At 39.9% G+C, this 14,330-nt stretch overlaps 1 protein-coding gene across 3 annotated transcripts; it reads left to right on the top strand.

The window, feature by feature from the left end:
- The first annotated feature begins 333 nt into the window (after window positions 1–333).
- Window positions 334–13,420, top strand: si:ch211-71n6.4 (para-nitrobenzyl esterase). Of its 3 annotated transcripts, none has more exons than XR_005097483.1 (10): window positions 334–480; window positions 3,620–3,890; window positions 4,238–4,658; window positions 5,283–5,390; window positions 7,228–7,424; window positions 7,902–8,101; window positions 8,178–8,236; window positions 9,982–10,149; window positions 12,538–12,674; window positions 12,843–13,420. XR_005097483.1 is itself a non-coding variant. In XM_037246840.1 (10 exons), exons 2-10 carry the CDS (start codon window positions 3,627–3,629, stop codon window positions 12,983–12,985), a joined length of 1,788 nt encoding a protein of 595 aa, XP_037102735.1. In that variant the 5' UTR covers window positions 334–480; window positions 3,620–3,626; the 3' UTR covers window positions 12,986–13,420. The 3 variants fall into 3 exon arrangements, 2 of the variants coding, with proteins under 2 accessions (XP_037102735.1, XP_037102736.1); XM_037246840.1 differs by having other exon boundaries at window positions 12,447–12,674; XM_037246841.1 differs by lacking the exon at window positions 9,982–10,149 and having other exon boundaries at window positions 12,447–12,674.
- Window positions 13,421–14,330: the final 910 nt, after the last annotated feature.

Genomic DNA, 14,330 nt, shown 5'->3' with positions numbered 1-14,330 from the left:
TTCCCCACACAGTGATAAACACAGCGAAATATCCGCTTGCGGCGCAATGTTTTGCCCCTCCCCCCGGCGTGACATAAAAAAAATACTGCCATGTTGCCCATGCCAAAAAACGCTACTGCGAGTACTATGTATGTATTTTAAAACGCGTACTTGTTGCCACGTGTTCTGTATAAATCATGAAGCTTCACGAGTTTTAATTAAAATACATCTGCATACTGGGATCGTGAACAATCTTGTAGAAGCGGAATAGCTTTTTCATAACACAGGAATTATTTTCAGTTTTATTTTAAATCAAAAGCATAGGCGTTTTTTTTCCTCACTTTTATTTTGAAATTGTCTTCAACAACGTGTTGTTACCGTAATGCAGAGTATGAACAAAAAGTGACAGTGGAGGATGGCTTGACTTTGTCTTTTCAAGTGGAAGCTTTCCTGATAGCATTTTGGAGTTTATTTGTCTTAGAGTCGTCTTTTCAGTACATGGTAAGCAAAGAAAATGAAGATTCAAATGTATTTTCCACGAACTAATTTAAGAGCTGTCTTATTGCAGAGGAAGTTGTTTACGAAATGAAGCTGCGACTTGATAAACATGGGTACATGATTTAGTTGTGACTGTCGAGCAAGATCCGCATATAGTGCAGTACTGTTTATACACTATCTGTAGGAAATTTAACTGTGTCGTTACGTCATGTATTGTTATTTGAAGAATCTGTCAATACGTACGCTTGTGCGCATAATGAACACACATTTATGTATTAGTTACAGATACTTCTTAATCACCTACAATACATCCGTCCTGTGTCAAGCACATATTAGAACTGTATATTTCGGGATTTGATTGTATGCTTCCGTTGACGAGCGCATGGGGTGGAAGTTATGAAATACGCTTAACTGTGCTGTCCAGTTACATTTAACGTTTAACACAATGCTCGTGCAATTACAATACAGCGTAATTTTGAAATCTGTTGTCAATATTCCAAAGTGATATTTCTCCACGGGTAACCATATATGTTTTTCACTTGCCAGCCCAACAGGAAATTACTTTGAATGTGCGCCACCATTTACGTTCACAAGTAGTCTTCCTGTGCAATGTTTTGAAGAATTTGACAGTGTGCCTAATAAACTGCTTAAGTAACCTTGTTTAGTTACTCGTTATCGTGTTATCATTGTTTTTTTTGCATTTAAAGTCTTAACCAGACAGCGAGAAGCTACTAGATGTGCTTTCCGTTTACATACAAATATTCCCTAATAGTCAGATTGTATTATTTTTTTTTTTATCTAAATGTTCTTAAATTACCCTGGTCGCACATTTTGACTAAATGCTAATAAACCTTTCTAGATTAATTTTTATTTTGCGCTGATTCCGAAGCTGCTCTCAGTACATCAGGTTTTAATACTACTACTATACTACTACTACTACTACTAATCATAATAGATAATAATAATAATAACAATAATAACAATAATAATGATAATAATAATAATAGGCGGCTCGGTGGGGCACTGGGTAGCACGTCCGCCTCACAGTTAGGAGGGTGCGGATTCGATTTCACCTCTGGCCCTCCCTGTGTGGAGTTTGCATGTTCTCCCCGTGCCTGCGTGGATTTTTTACGGGCACTCCGGTTTCCTCCCACATCCCCAAAACAAAGCGGTACAGAAAATGGATGGATAGTTAATAATAATAATAATAATACAGTATTATGTGTAAGTAATATTTATTATTTAGTAGTATTTATGAATTAAGGGTTAGGCTCAGCAACAGGTAGATCCCCCACCCCCAAACTGAAAAACAACAATAAAACATGAAAGTATCACAAAAAACAGATATGTGTGTGGGGGTGGTGGGGGGTTGAGCAAAGACATGTTTAAATTGGCCTAAAAAATGCAATGCGGGTCTCAGAAAGCTATTTCTGATTAAAATTTGGTGTGGTCTTTGATAGCGCACCAAAGCATGTTCAGCATTGCTTAGATGACATGCAAATTATGGAAACAGAGGAGGGTCAGAGCCACCTCTCCTAAACTAAGTACTGTAGTTAGCAATTGTAAAGTAAATCTAGACTACCCTATTGGGGAACTGAGCTGCATGAGGTGCATGGTAGTTGCCTGACTAACAATTTCTGGAAATAGGAAACTTAACCCTTCGATTCAGCTAGTCATCAATTTTCTCTGACATTTCTTCCAAATGTGCAATGAATCTATTATTTAACTGGTTCTTTTATCACAAACAAGATATTTAGGTTGAATTCCCTGACACACAGGCTTGTACTTCCGCCTTCATCAGAGTGTCACTGGTGTAGTTGTGACGCGTCTTTATCAGCTGATGAATGAAGGCGTGGCTCACCTGTCAGATTTGACAGGTAAGTCACGCCCTCTGCTGTCCGTTCACCCCTCCAGAATGCTGCTCCGGGTGGTAGAGAGCATGAAAGCTCCCTCGTCCCTGTTGATGGTCCTGGGGCCCCGCTTGCATATCTCGATGGCTTCCCTGATCCAACGCTGATGTTTGTTTTCTTCGGTGCGGATGACTCTGGCCTTTTCCCAGTCCATGATGTGATTTTCTCTTTTGCAGTGGTCGGTAATGGCTGACTTATAGTGTTCCTGTTCTGCTTGTTGTTTTACTGCTCTTGTCTTGTTGCTGTCTCCTTCTCACACTCCTTCTTGTGTTCTGTTTTTCTTGTGATGAAGTTCCTCCCTGTCTCCCCGATGTATGATTTATTGCATGATTTGCATGGGATCTCGTATATGGAGTTGCATTTATTTTACAGGTGAATTCTGTCCTTTGGGTGAACCAGTATCTGACGGAGTGTTGTGTGTGGTTTGATAGGTGTGTTTATGTTGTATTTTTTCATGGCTCTTTTGATGCGTTCCGTAATCCCTCTCACGTACGGCAACGTCACCATTCCACTGTGTTCTTGTTTAATTGTTTGTTTTTTTCTCCCCCCTGTGTTGTGTTGTTTTTGTTTTTTACCTGTCCTGCACCTTTAGTTATTGCCCATTGTGGATACTGACATCTTTTGAGTGCGTGTTGTATGTATTTTTCTTCCTGTGTTCTGTCATCGGGGTCCATGATTATTGTTGTGCGTTCGTATAGTGTTCTGACTACAGACAGTTTATGTATAGTGGGGTGTTCAGATGTCCAGAGGAGGTATTAGTTGGTGTGTGTGGGTTTTCTGTGGACTTATATTTTTACGTCTCCGTTGTCTGTGTGGTGTATGTTGATGTCAAGAAAGGCTATGGTTTCCTCTTCATGAGTGAATTTGATGTTACCGTTGGTGTCTATGGTGTTGAGATGGTCTGTGAGGTGTTGTGTATGTCCTGTTTTTACTTTTTCTAGAATGTCATCTACGGAGCGTCTCCATAGTGTGGGTTTGTATGTGTCCGGGGTTGTTAAGAGTGCTTTTTGTTCCAAGTCCTCCATGAAAAAACTGCACATGATGGCAGACAGTGGGTCTCCCATGGGGAATGAATCTGCTATGGCAAAACAATTTAAGGGTGTATCCTGTATTACTGAATCTCAGACATTAATGCACAAACCTTACTTCCTTGACCTTTATCAGGCCATTGTAAGCTATGTCACCTGGCATGCAACATGTTGTACACTTGTGTTTTCTGTGTCTCATGGTAGATTGAAGATGAGCGAGGACGCGTTTGAGGTCCCGGAAAGGACAGAGTACCGCTACTTGGTGCAGGAGGAAGATGAAGAGGAGATGCGATATGTTCGGCACAGACACTACATCAGCCCCTTCCTGGTGCTTTCTAGACGCTGCATTTTGCTCATCTGCCTTGGAGTACTTGCTCTCCTCGTTCTGGCCACTTACTTGGGCTATGTAGCCCAGACACTTCCTCCTGGACTTGTCCAAGTGACCACTGACGGCGGCGAATACAGAGGAAGACATGTAAGTGTCTATTGTTTGGTGCAAATTATTTTTTCTATTAATTTCTTATAAAAATCTGCGTAGTGTAGTAGTGAAGCCACAATAGGTGAAGCACAAACTGGCAAGGTATTGCTGTAATGCTTTGCGTTAGACTTGCACTGGGAAAGAAGGGTCCTTATTATTTACTTTACATTTCTCTAGGTTAATGCTAGTACGCTTAAAAAAATAATCAGAATTTCCATCCTTAAAATGTAATTGATGAACAACGTAAAGGTAGCCGTAGCAGGCTTGCTCTATCAGATTATGTTAAAAAATACTGTTTTGACGCCTTCAATTTGCAATGACAAAATTAAATTCTCATTTTTCAGAAAAATGGGGCCTACTCCTTTAAAGGCATGTCATATGCTGCTCCACCAGTTGGTAACCTGCGTTGGGCACCACCTGCCGAGCCAGTTTGTAGGCCTGGTGTCACTGATGCTAGTCGTTTCCGTAGCATGTGTCCTCAAGTCCAACCGCTGTCAAGTTCAGGCAAGGTAATGGGCCAAGAGGACTGCCTTTTCATTAATGTGTGGACACCAACGCTCAAGGCCGACTCAAAGCTGCCCGTCATGGTCTGGATCCATGGAGGCCTACTACACATGTTCAGTGGTGGTGAGCAAGGCTACTCACCCACGGAGAAGCTTGCAGCAGAAACTGGGATGGTCTATGTCAGCTTCAACTATAGACTTAATGCATTTGGCTTCATGGCATTGGAGATACTCAGGGATGGTTCTCACAAAAACACTTCAGGTCAGTTGTATTGTTGTTGTTGTTTTTTTTAAAGCATGGGTTTCTTACTCAGATCAGTTTATCAGCTCTGCCTTGTCAAGACTTTCAGTCTCGTGTTGGATCACTATTTTACATTGTGTTGGATTAAAAACGTTCAAAGGTTTGGGGTCAGAAATGTCCTTATTTTTTAAATTAAATCGCTAGTTTTTCAATGAACATAACAATAAGCTCATCAGGAATACTCTATACATTGTTAATATAGTAAATGACTATTCTAGCTGCAAACGTCTGGGTTTTTAATGCAATATCTACATAGGTGTATAAAGGCCCATTTCCAGCAACCATCCCTCCAGCATTTTAATGATCTATAGTGTTTTCTAATTGTGTGTAATTGTGAAGGCTAATGGATCATTAGAAGATCTTTGAAAACTCTTGTGCAATTCCGTTAGTTTTCATGGAAAACACTAAATTGCCTGTGTGACCCTAAACTTTTGAACAGTATTGTAAATATACACTCATGTTAAGTGTTGACTGAGAACTTGATGTCTAATCCACTCCCGGTTTGAAAGGAGTACATCTGGTTAATGGGTCTGTTTCTGACTTGAAAAATGGGACAATGGAAAGAATCCTCCTCTTCCTCAATAGGGAATTATGGCTTCATGGACCAGATTTCTGCATTAAAATGGGTACAAAGAAACATCCACGTTTTTGGAGGTGATCCTGGAAAAGTTACCATATTTGGCCAGAGTTCAGGTAAGGAAACAATGGATTGTGAAGTTTTTTTACCATGCCAATCTTACTGGCTGTACCTTGAAAATATTTTCACCTTTCTTGATTTCACCCCCCTTTCACGTTTATCCCACTTACTGTATATATTTATCACACTTGAAAGTTTTTGATCATCAGGCCAATTTTAATGTCTCACAAAGAAATGCATTTTCTAAAGGATTATTTAATTTATTAAAGTGTACTCATGAAGATCCCACATTGAGGTCTTGCTTTGGAAAGGGAGCAGTAATGTAATACTTGGTCAATATCTGGGGTCACCATATATCTGTCTGGTCTTTGCCTTAGCTCTGCCTTTAATGGACGGTGCCATGTTGGGTGACGCCATATTGTTGACATCTTTCACCCACCACCTGCTATTAAGTGGATAGCCAGATTGCCTGCCTATGAATGGAAATCGTTTTTTTCCCCCACTATGCGACTAATATTTTCACGAGGTGACTTAACGATTCGGTGAATGATTCTTTTGAATGATTCTTTTGAACGATTCTTTTGAACTACTATTCTTTTGAACGATTCTTTTGAGTGAACTGATTCTAAAGATTCAGCTCCCGGTTGGCAGCCAGCTGCCCCGCCTCTTTTGCTAGTCCTCAGTCAGCACATTGCTCATAGGCATGCCCCGCTCTATCAACGTGTATTTAAACGCTGTATATATAAGTGAAATAGCGAATCCGTAATGGGTGAAGCGCGAAGTGGTGAGGGATCACTGTACTCATAAATTCGATAGGGAATGCAGTTTATATTATTTTTTCCAAAATGCATTATTTTAGGCATTAAGGCATTATGAATTATTCTATACCAGGATTATTGCAAATCCTGGTATAGAATATATATATTATATAGATATATAGAATATATCCTGGCAAATCAGAGGCTGCAACTCAAACTTTGTCTGAGTTGCAGCCTCTGATTGTCATGTGCAATGGAACGATAGCCTCTTAGGAATGACCTGAAGGTTGTGCTGTTGTCAGGATTCACACGTGTCTTCCAAGTCATTCACCCCAATATACAGAATTTAGTCTTCTATCTAGTTAATAGATAACAAATATATATTTTCTACAAATCTGGCTGCACCATGGTTTCCCTTACAGGTCAGCATAGTCAACAACAGGCCAAATTTCTACTCAGGAGAGTCAGGATCCCCCCCCCAAGTATCTACTATAAGAAAGCAAAAACAACAAACAAAACAAAACAAAGTTTTTATGATCATGTCTAGTGTCTCTCACATTTTCAAAATGGATGTTAATTATATTTGTGTACCAGGCTTTAACGATCAGTATTCAGGCTGCATAAAAATCTATACCTTTAATTTTTTATACTTAAGGTAATATAGATGTAATAAAATGAAGTTACGGGTTCTCAGTGGCGCACTGGGTAGCACGTCCGCCTCACAGTTAGGAGGGTGCTGGTTCGATTCCACCTCCGGCTCTCCCTGTGTGGAGTTTGCATGTTCTCCCCATGTTTTCTCCGGGCACTCTGGTTTCTTCCCGCATCTCAAAAAGTGTGAGTGCGAGTGCGGATGGTTGTTCGTCTCTGTGTGCCCTGCGATTGGCTGGCAACCAGTTCAGGGTGTCCCCCGCCTACTGCCCGATGACGGCTGGGATAGGCTCCAGCACGCCCGCGACCCCCGTGGGGACAGAGCGGTACAGAAAATGGATGGATGAAAATGAAGTTACTGTCCTTACTTATGGCATCATCTTAAATAAACCCACTGTTACATGTTTTGTTGCTATTTTATAAATTACACTCATAAAAGTTCACTCAACTATGACTTCTTTTAATGACATGTTTTCTTCTCTGTAAGGTGGAACCTCTGTGTGGACCCTGATGATGTCGCCTCTCGCAAAGGATCTCTTCCATGCGGCAGTAGATATGAGTGGGTCGTATGTATACAATGCCACTCTGGAACAGGCTGAGTCGGACAATCTGATCTTCCTGAACAACACAGGCTGCAAGGACATTTTATGCCTTAGAAATCTCTCCATTAATCAAATATTGCAGGTAAAAATTTTGAGTTTCCTAAATTTAACTAACAACTGATAAAATCTCAGCAGGAAGTTATTATTATTATTTTTTTTTTTATTGTTGTTGTTGTTGTTGTTGACACGCCTCTACAACATTGCGTGGACATCGGGGACAGTACCTCTGGATTGGCAGACTGGGGTGATGGTCCCCCTTTAAAGAAGGGGGACCGGAGGGTGTGTTCCAACTACAGAGGAATCTCACCCCTCACCCCTTCTTTGTTTTAAGTACTGTATTTGAATTTATAAAACAAGATCAACACAGTGTATATCCATGACTGAACATATTGTATGTGTATGTAAACAGTCTCTCATTAGGCAATACTTTTGGACTGAATTTCAAATAGTAAAAATTGATGTACTAGCGTTAAGCAACAAGTTAAATGATAATCTTTTAACATAGCACTCTAAAAAAAGAAATATATTGCTCATGATATATTACTCATGATTTTGACAGGCTATCCCATGGCAGCAATACCCTTCTTGGGCTGCAGATAAGCTGGTTGATCTTCCGACCAGGGGGCTGTTCTTTGGCCCTGTTGCAGTAGTGGACGGGTATGTCCTCGAAGCGTCACCCTTTGCGATATGGGAAAAGAAAGGAGCTTATAATGACGTTCCCTTTGTCATTGGGACAACAGAGCAGGAAGTGGACTTCAGGTGAAGTTTGACCTTGTTCAGGTTTTTCTTTTATAGTTTTGTTGTAACTGTAATAAAGCTGCTGTTTTCTCTGCAGTCCAGCACCTGAAAATATCTCCATGTGGACCTGGGGGGACTACAAGTGGTTTGTGATAGGTAACAACATACTCGTCATTCAAAGGTCTTAGAAATACTTTGTTGGCCAATTTTTTTTTAGAGCTGCCACTGTCTGAAAAGTTTTGGGCAGAATTTGGTCCTACTGTTACATCACAGCCAAGCTAATTAAGGGTGTATTCAGACCTGACTGTTTGGTCCACTTTAAACGAACCAGGGTTCGATTGTAACGCTGGTCCAGACCTTTTGTGCAGGTGTGAATACAGTCAAACGAATCCTGGTGCCGATTAAAGAAACGGATCCACTTTTTAAAGTGGTCTCGGTTCGCTTCCAAACGAACTCAGATGTCAATACAAAGAGCGTAGATCCGAACCAACAGCACAAATATCCAGAGCAGCAATGCAGCGCAGAAGACTCGCATGTTTTCCTCCATTTCTGGGTCTGTGCTCTGTGTGCTACCCTGGTCATTGCTGTCCAATGGGAGCACAGATCATCACAAGCATGGGTGTGTTTGCAAAATATACTTCCCTTGCAAAATGTACAGTCTGAATAGAAACCGCACCAAACGAAAAGAATTAAGTCCGCTTTTGGTCCGAACCAAACAAGCGGACTAAAGGACTTTTCTGGTCTGAATACACCCTTAAATAGTACTAGCCTCACACCTTGGTTTTCCCCTCACAAATTGGACAAATAACAGCCATTTTGTTGCAAAAAGCACCCAGATTACATGGAGCCACTATCATATACGGCTGTAAAAAGTTAATGTTGGATAAATCAACCATGAAAATATGTTTACACAAAGATTTTGGCCCCAAGCTTCCTCGACACTGTGTTAAGGCATACATGAGTATGTACATCATGTGACTAATGCATCGTGTTGCGCAGCACTTTTGCATTCCATCTTTTAGGGGACACTGAGCTTTCCTTGTAGTTTCTGAGCAATCGCTACTGAATTAAATGCATCATCTAGTCATCTAGGTCCCTTTGTCCTAGCAGGCACGGTGTCCATTGTTGCGTTGTTCCTTGTTGCGCAAAGGAAAAACGGCGACCGGAATTGACCATAAAATGTGGTGTCGTAGCTGGTGGTCCGCTACTTGACATCAAAGTTTAATTTTAGTCCAGCCGCCAATTTCTTTCCGCAGTGTCATTTCCCTGTTTTTCTTTTCTTAATTAATAATGGGCTACTAGCTGAGGATTGTTTGTGACACCTTTTAGCGAAATGTAATTTTTAAATGACACCAAGTGAAAGAAAAAGATATCCTGTCACCCAGTCCTAGTCACGTTTCAAACTGCCGTGAGAGAAAGGTTGGCAATGCGAACAGCCAACTTCAAAGGAAACAGGAGACAGAATGTTTTCTTGTTGTGCACACCCCGACATGTCTTGAATGCTGACTAAAACTGCTCTGAACAGGGCTAATTAAAAATTATGATTAGTATGATGTAATTCTTGAACTTTAGGATGTTTTGTCCAAAGTATGTTATAGATTATTTTATTAAGGCACCTAGAAACCTTTATTTTGTAGGAAAGAAAAGCTTAATAGGTCTCTTATACAACGTTCAGCGTGGTTTTTAATTCCAAATTTTGCACACTGTCATTTCTGAAATATATACGTATATATTTTTTTGTTTTTTTATAAAACAATTGTCTTTTACAATACGTGTTGACTGCTTTTTGTGCTAGTGCCTCACGGTGAATAGAATCTAGAACAGAGTTGGAAAGGATCAGAAATGTGTTTAAAGTCAGTATGTTATTTTTATATATGTGCCCTGTACCTGTCTCCTTTCAGAAAAACTCAAGTCATTTAGTAAGAATCTTACCAAAGCGGCATTAGAGCTTTATCCTTCCTCCGACCCTTGCCCCACCACAGACCGCTGTCCTGAGAGAGCATACACGACTATGGTTTCTGACATTAGAGTGACATGTCCCAACAATGATCTAGCCCACAGGGCTGCAGGTAAATTATATTCTCAATCATTAAATCATGAATAAATTTGTCCTGATAGATTGCAAAAAACATTTGCAGTCAGAATCCAATTTTCTTCCTAGATCTGTACAATTAAAATCATGAAAATACTTGATGCAATTGTATACGAGGACAAGGAATAGGCACAAATGGTGAGGTCAGCTAACATGCAGAAAATGGCTTGATTGAGAGATCATGAACTGTATCATGCTATTTTAAGCTTCCCATGATTATGCTACCGTTCAAAGGTTTGGGGTCACCCTGACAATTTAGTATTTTCTATGAAAACTAACAAACACAAGGGTTTTTTCTAATCATCCATTAGCCTTCTAACACAATTAGAAAACACAATGTACCATTAGAACACTAGAGTGATGGTTGCTGGAAATTAGCCTTTATACACCTATGTAGATATTGCATTAAAAACCAGACGTTTGCACCTAGAATAGTCATTTACCACATCAACAAAGTATAGAGTGTATTCCTGATTACCGTATTTTCCGGACTATAAATCACTCTGGAGTACAACTGGCACCAGCCATAAAATGCATAATAAAGAAGAAAAAAAACATACATATATAAGTCACACCGGAGAACAAGTCGCTTTTTTGGGAGAACTTTATTTGATAAAATCCAACACCAAGAAAAGACATGAACAGGCAACAACAGGCTAAACTATACGGTATGCTAAGGTTACATAAACACAAACGAGGAACTGACAACGTGCCTGACATAACATATTAACAGTTATTCAAATAACTATAACATAAATAAAACGTTTATCAAATCATCCGTGTCACTCCAAATCATTAAATCCATCGAAATCTTCGTCCTTTGCGTAAACAACGCCCCTGCTGACTCCGGTGCTTGTGGTGCTGACCTCGGACACGTCGTCAGTTGCGGTTCCAGTTATTCCACAGGCCAATATAACTATATATAAACTATACATCAGATAACTATAACATAATAACAATTTTATCGAACCATCCGTGTCACTCCAAATCATTAGATCCATCGAAATCTTCGTCTTTTGTGTAAAAAACGCCGCTGCTGGCTCCAGAAGTGCATGCGGCGCTGATGTCGGACACGTCGTCAGTTGTGGTTCCATTTATTCCACAGGCCAATATAACTATACAGTGGAGCCTCGGTTTTCGAACACAATCCATTCCAGTAGGCTGTTCGAGAAGTGAATTGTTCGAATTCCGAATCATATTTTCCCATTACAAATAATGGAAAAAAAGGAATCCGTTCCAAGCAAAAAAAGACCCCCGCCTTTTTAAGCATTTTTTCATTTGCGCATTTTTGTCCAATCGAGCAACTGCACGCACCGCCGAACGCGCAACCGTAGCGCGTCGCCGACCGCGCAACTGCACCGCTGGTCGCATTATTGTGACAGAGCCGTCTTTGAAATTTAGAAAATACTTTTAAAGTCCTGCTGTACTTTCCAAAATTTAAGTGGACATCAGTGCGCAAGGAGCTTAATTTTGTCCGATCGCGCAACTGCAGCGCGCCGGGCGCTCAGTGTCGCATTGCTTTAGGAGAGTCTTTGTGTTTTAGGATGGCTTTACTGCTCCCACTTGCTTCCTTTGGAGGCATGATTAGAGTTGATGCAATCCTCAGAGTAACGAGAACATAATAATGAACGGAGTCAGTTGGCATGCGGGTCCTCTCGGCTCATCTCGCGAGGTTCGACAACCGAATTTCGTCTGACATCCGAAGCAAAAAAATCTCGGATTTTTTGTTCGAATACCGATTTGCTCGAGAACCGGGACGTGCGAAAACTAAGGCCCCACTGTATTGCAATTTCTAGATTTAGAGGAATGCATAGAATAGGTCTGAAAATGGTTGTTTGTTGATTCCACCACAAATACCTTGATGCACCAGTATTTATCAAGAATTTATCTATAGAAACATAATTTTAAACTTGGAATTCCACTAAGTATCCATTGTGACAAAGTATAATCATGAGGCCTGCCACAAAAATGGACACAAATTCATTTTTGTGCCAGCGCAAATCTCATCTAAAAAAAATACTATATTTTAAGAACACTCCACCACTGTTGTGTGTGTGCGCGTGTGTGTGTATGTGCACGTGTGTGTGCACGTGTGTGTGTGAGTGTGTTTGCTCAATAAGCAGCTATTCACCGAATTATATAATTTACCATTATCACATGTACTCTGCAAAAACTATTTTTGAGGGGTTGATGTATCATTTAAAATCTGTGGAGTCTGTTTGGTGTAGGATTCCTGCATCATACTGCCCGTTAATTTAACTTTTGTTTCTGCAGCTGCCCTTCAGAGTCCTGTTTATCGTTATGTGGTGACATACACACCTTCTGGAGCAGTCAACACAACTATTCCTCTCCTTCCGTTTCATAGCCGCTTCTCTTTCCACTGCTTGGATGTCATTGCTTTCTTTGGGGGACTGGAGTTAGTTCTGGGAAAACCACTCTCTGAGCAGGACAAGAGTTTCCAAGATCTTGTAACACAACATCTTGTGAACTTCGCCAAAACAGGTAACAGTGTCATTCAGTTCTTGTGTCAATGTCAAATGACTAAGGACACAATTATAAAAACTTTTATGGAGTTTTATGGAAATAGGGATTTAGAAACTAACTGTAGATTACACTGTATGTTTATTATTTCATAATGAATGAGAATGTTAAAATGTCTGTCTCTTTCAGGCAAAATGGCTGATGAGTGGTCAGCTTACCCAGGAGTCACTGCCCTCCTGTCCAGCAAGCTTTCAGTGGTCAACGAGTATTCAGCTGCACGCTGTCGCTTGTGGAAAAAGAATGGCCTGTATGCCTATGCGTGGATAAACTGATGATACAGAGACATTTGAAAAGTTGTTCAGCTGTCTTTTGCTTAGTTCCTGTGAAGGGAATATATTCTATTTGAGTTACACATAAGCCAAGTTACATTTTGTTTTTTATTTTACCAGCAGCCAGTCAGTGTTGAGTAAAATTACACATTCTCCGAAGTGAGTCTTAGATGTGTCAAAATTAATCGATTAATCATCAACAAACCGGTTATCAAACTAACCGCCTCATATTTTAATCATGGAGTAAATGTTTAGAGCCATTTTTTTAATTAAAGAGTGTCCAAAACTTCTGATTTCAGGCTCTCAAGAAGTCAATTATCTGAAATATCTAGTCCTTCATGAAAGCAGACTGCTATATCTGTTGTGTTTCATCAAAATAAGTCACTTGCAATCATCTGCCTTTCCTTTGGAAAGCAGATCATCAATTTATGTGTGATATTGCTTTACTGTTGTTTAGTTTTTTTTTTTAATCACTATATCAGGGGTCTCAAACTCCAGTCCTCGGGGGCCGCATTCCTACATGTTTTCCAAGTTTCCCTCGTTAAACACACCTGATTCAAATGATCAGGTCATCCTCACATAATGCAGGAGCCTGACGATTGAATCAAGTGTGTTTAACGAGGGAAACTTGGAAAACATGTAGGAGTGCGGCCCCCGAGGACTGGACTTTGAGACCCCTGCACTATATAATACCAGAAATAACTGAAATAATTGGTTAACAAATGTTTTTAAAACATTTTAATGAAAATAATATTGGATAAGATTAATCAATGAAATAATCGGTAAAATAAGCAATTTGAAAAATATTCAATAATGACAGCCCCAGTCAGCCTTTTTCCCTAGACTCAAAACATTTTATTCATGTCTAGACGTTTTAATTAATTCATTTTGTTTGTCCAGCACACAAACTGAATGGTGGATAAATTTAAAACACTTTCATTATTAAATTTGTAAAATTTAATTGTGGGGAATCCTGTATATTTGACATGCGTGAAACAACTAAACGGAGGCAAGCAAAATGTCCCTCGATGGACCTTGAGTATTTCTTTGTCAGTATTTTAAAGGTCAGTGCCTTATCGCCAAACTCGAATGTTATACAGGGCATGCAGTTGACAAATTTTTTTGGACTGTGTATTATCACTGCTTCACCAAGCAATGCAAGCATTATTTGACACGTGCAGACATATCGCCAAATGCTACCAAGTTCCAATTATGTTTTTATTTCACCTTTAAAGAAATAGATGCCACGACATAACACACTGTTTGCACTACTTATTCACATTGTTCATTGGCTATGGATATTTGCACTTTCCTGTGAATAGATAAATCCTGTTGTACATGTATTGAA

This window comes from Syngnathus acus, chromosome 3 (assembly GCF_901709675.1).
Source record: "Syngnathus acus chromosome 3, fSynAcu1.2, whole genome shotgun sequence".
Lineage (NCBI taxonomy): Eukaryota > Metazoa > Chordata > Actinopteri > Syngnathiformes > Syngnathidae > Syngnathus > Syngnathus acus.
The sequence above is the reverse complement of the archived record's forward strand: the minus strand, read 5'-3'. Positions and strand labels throughout refer to the sequence as shown.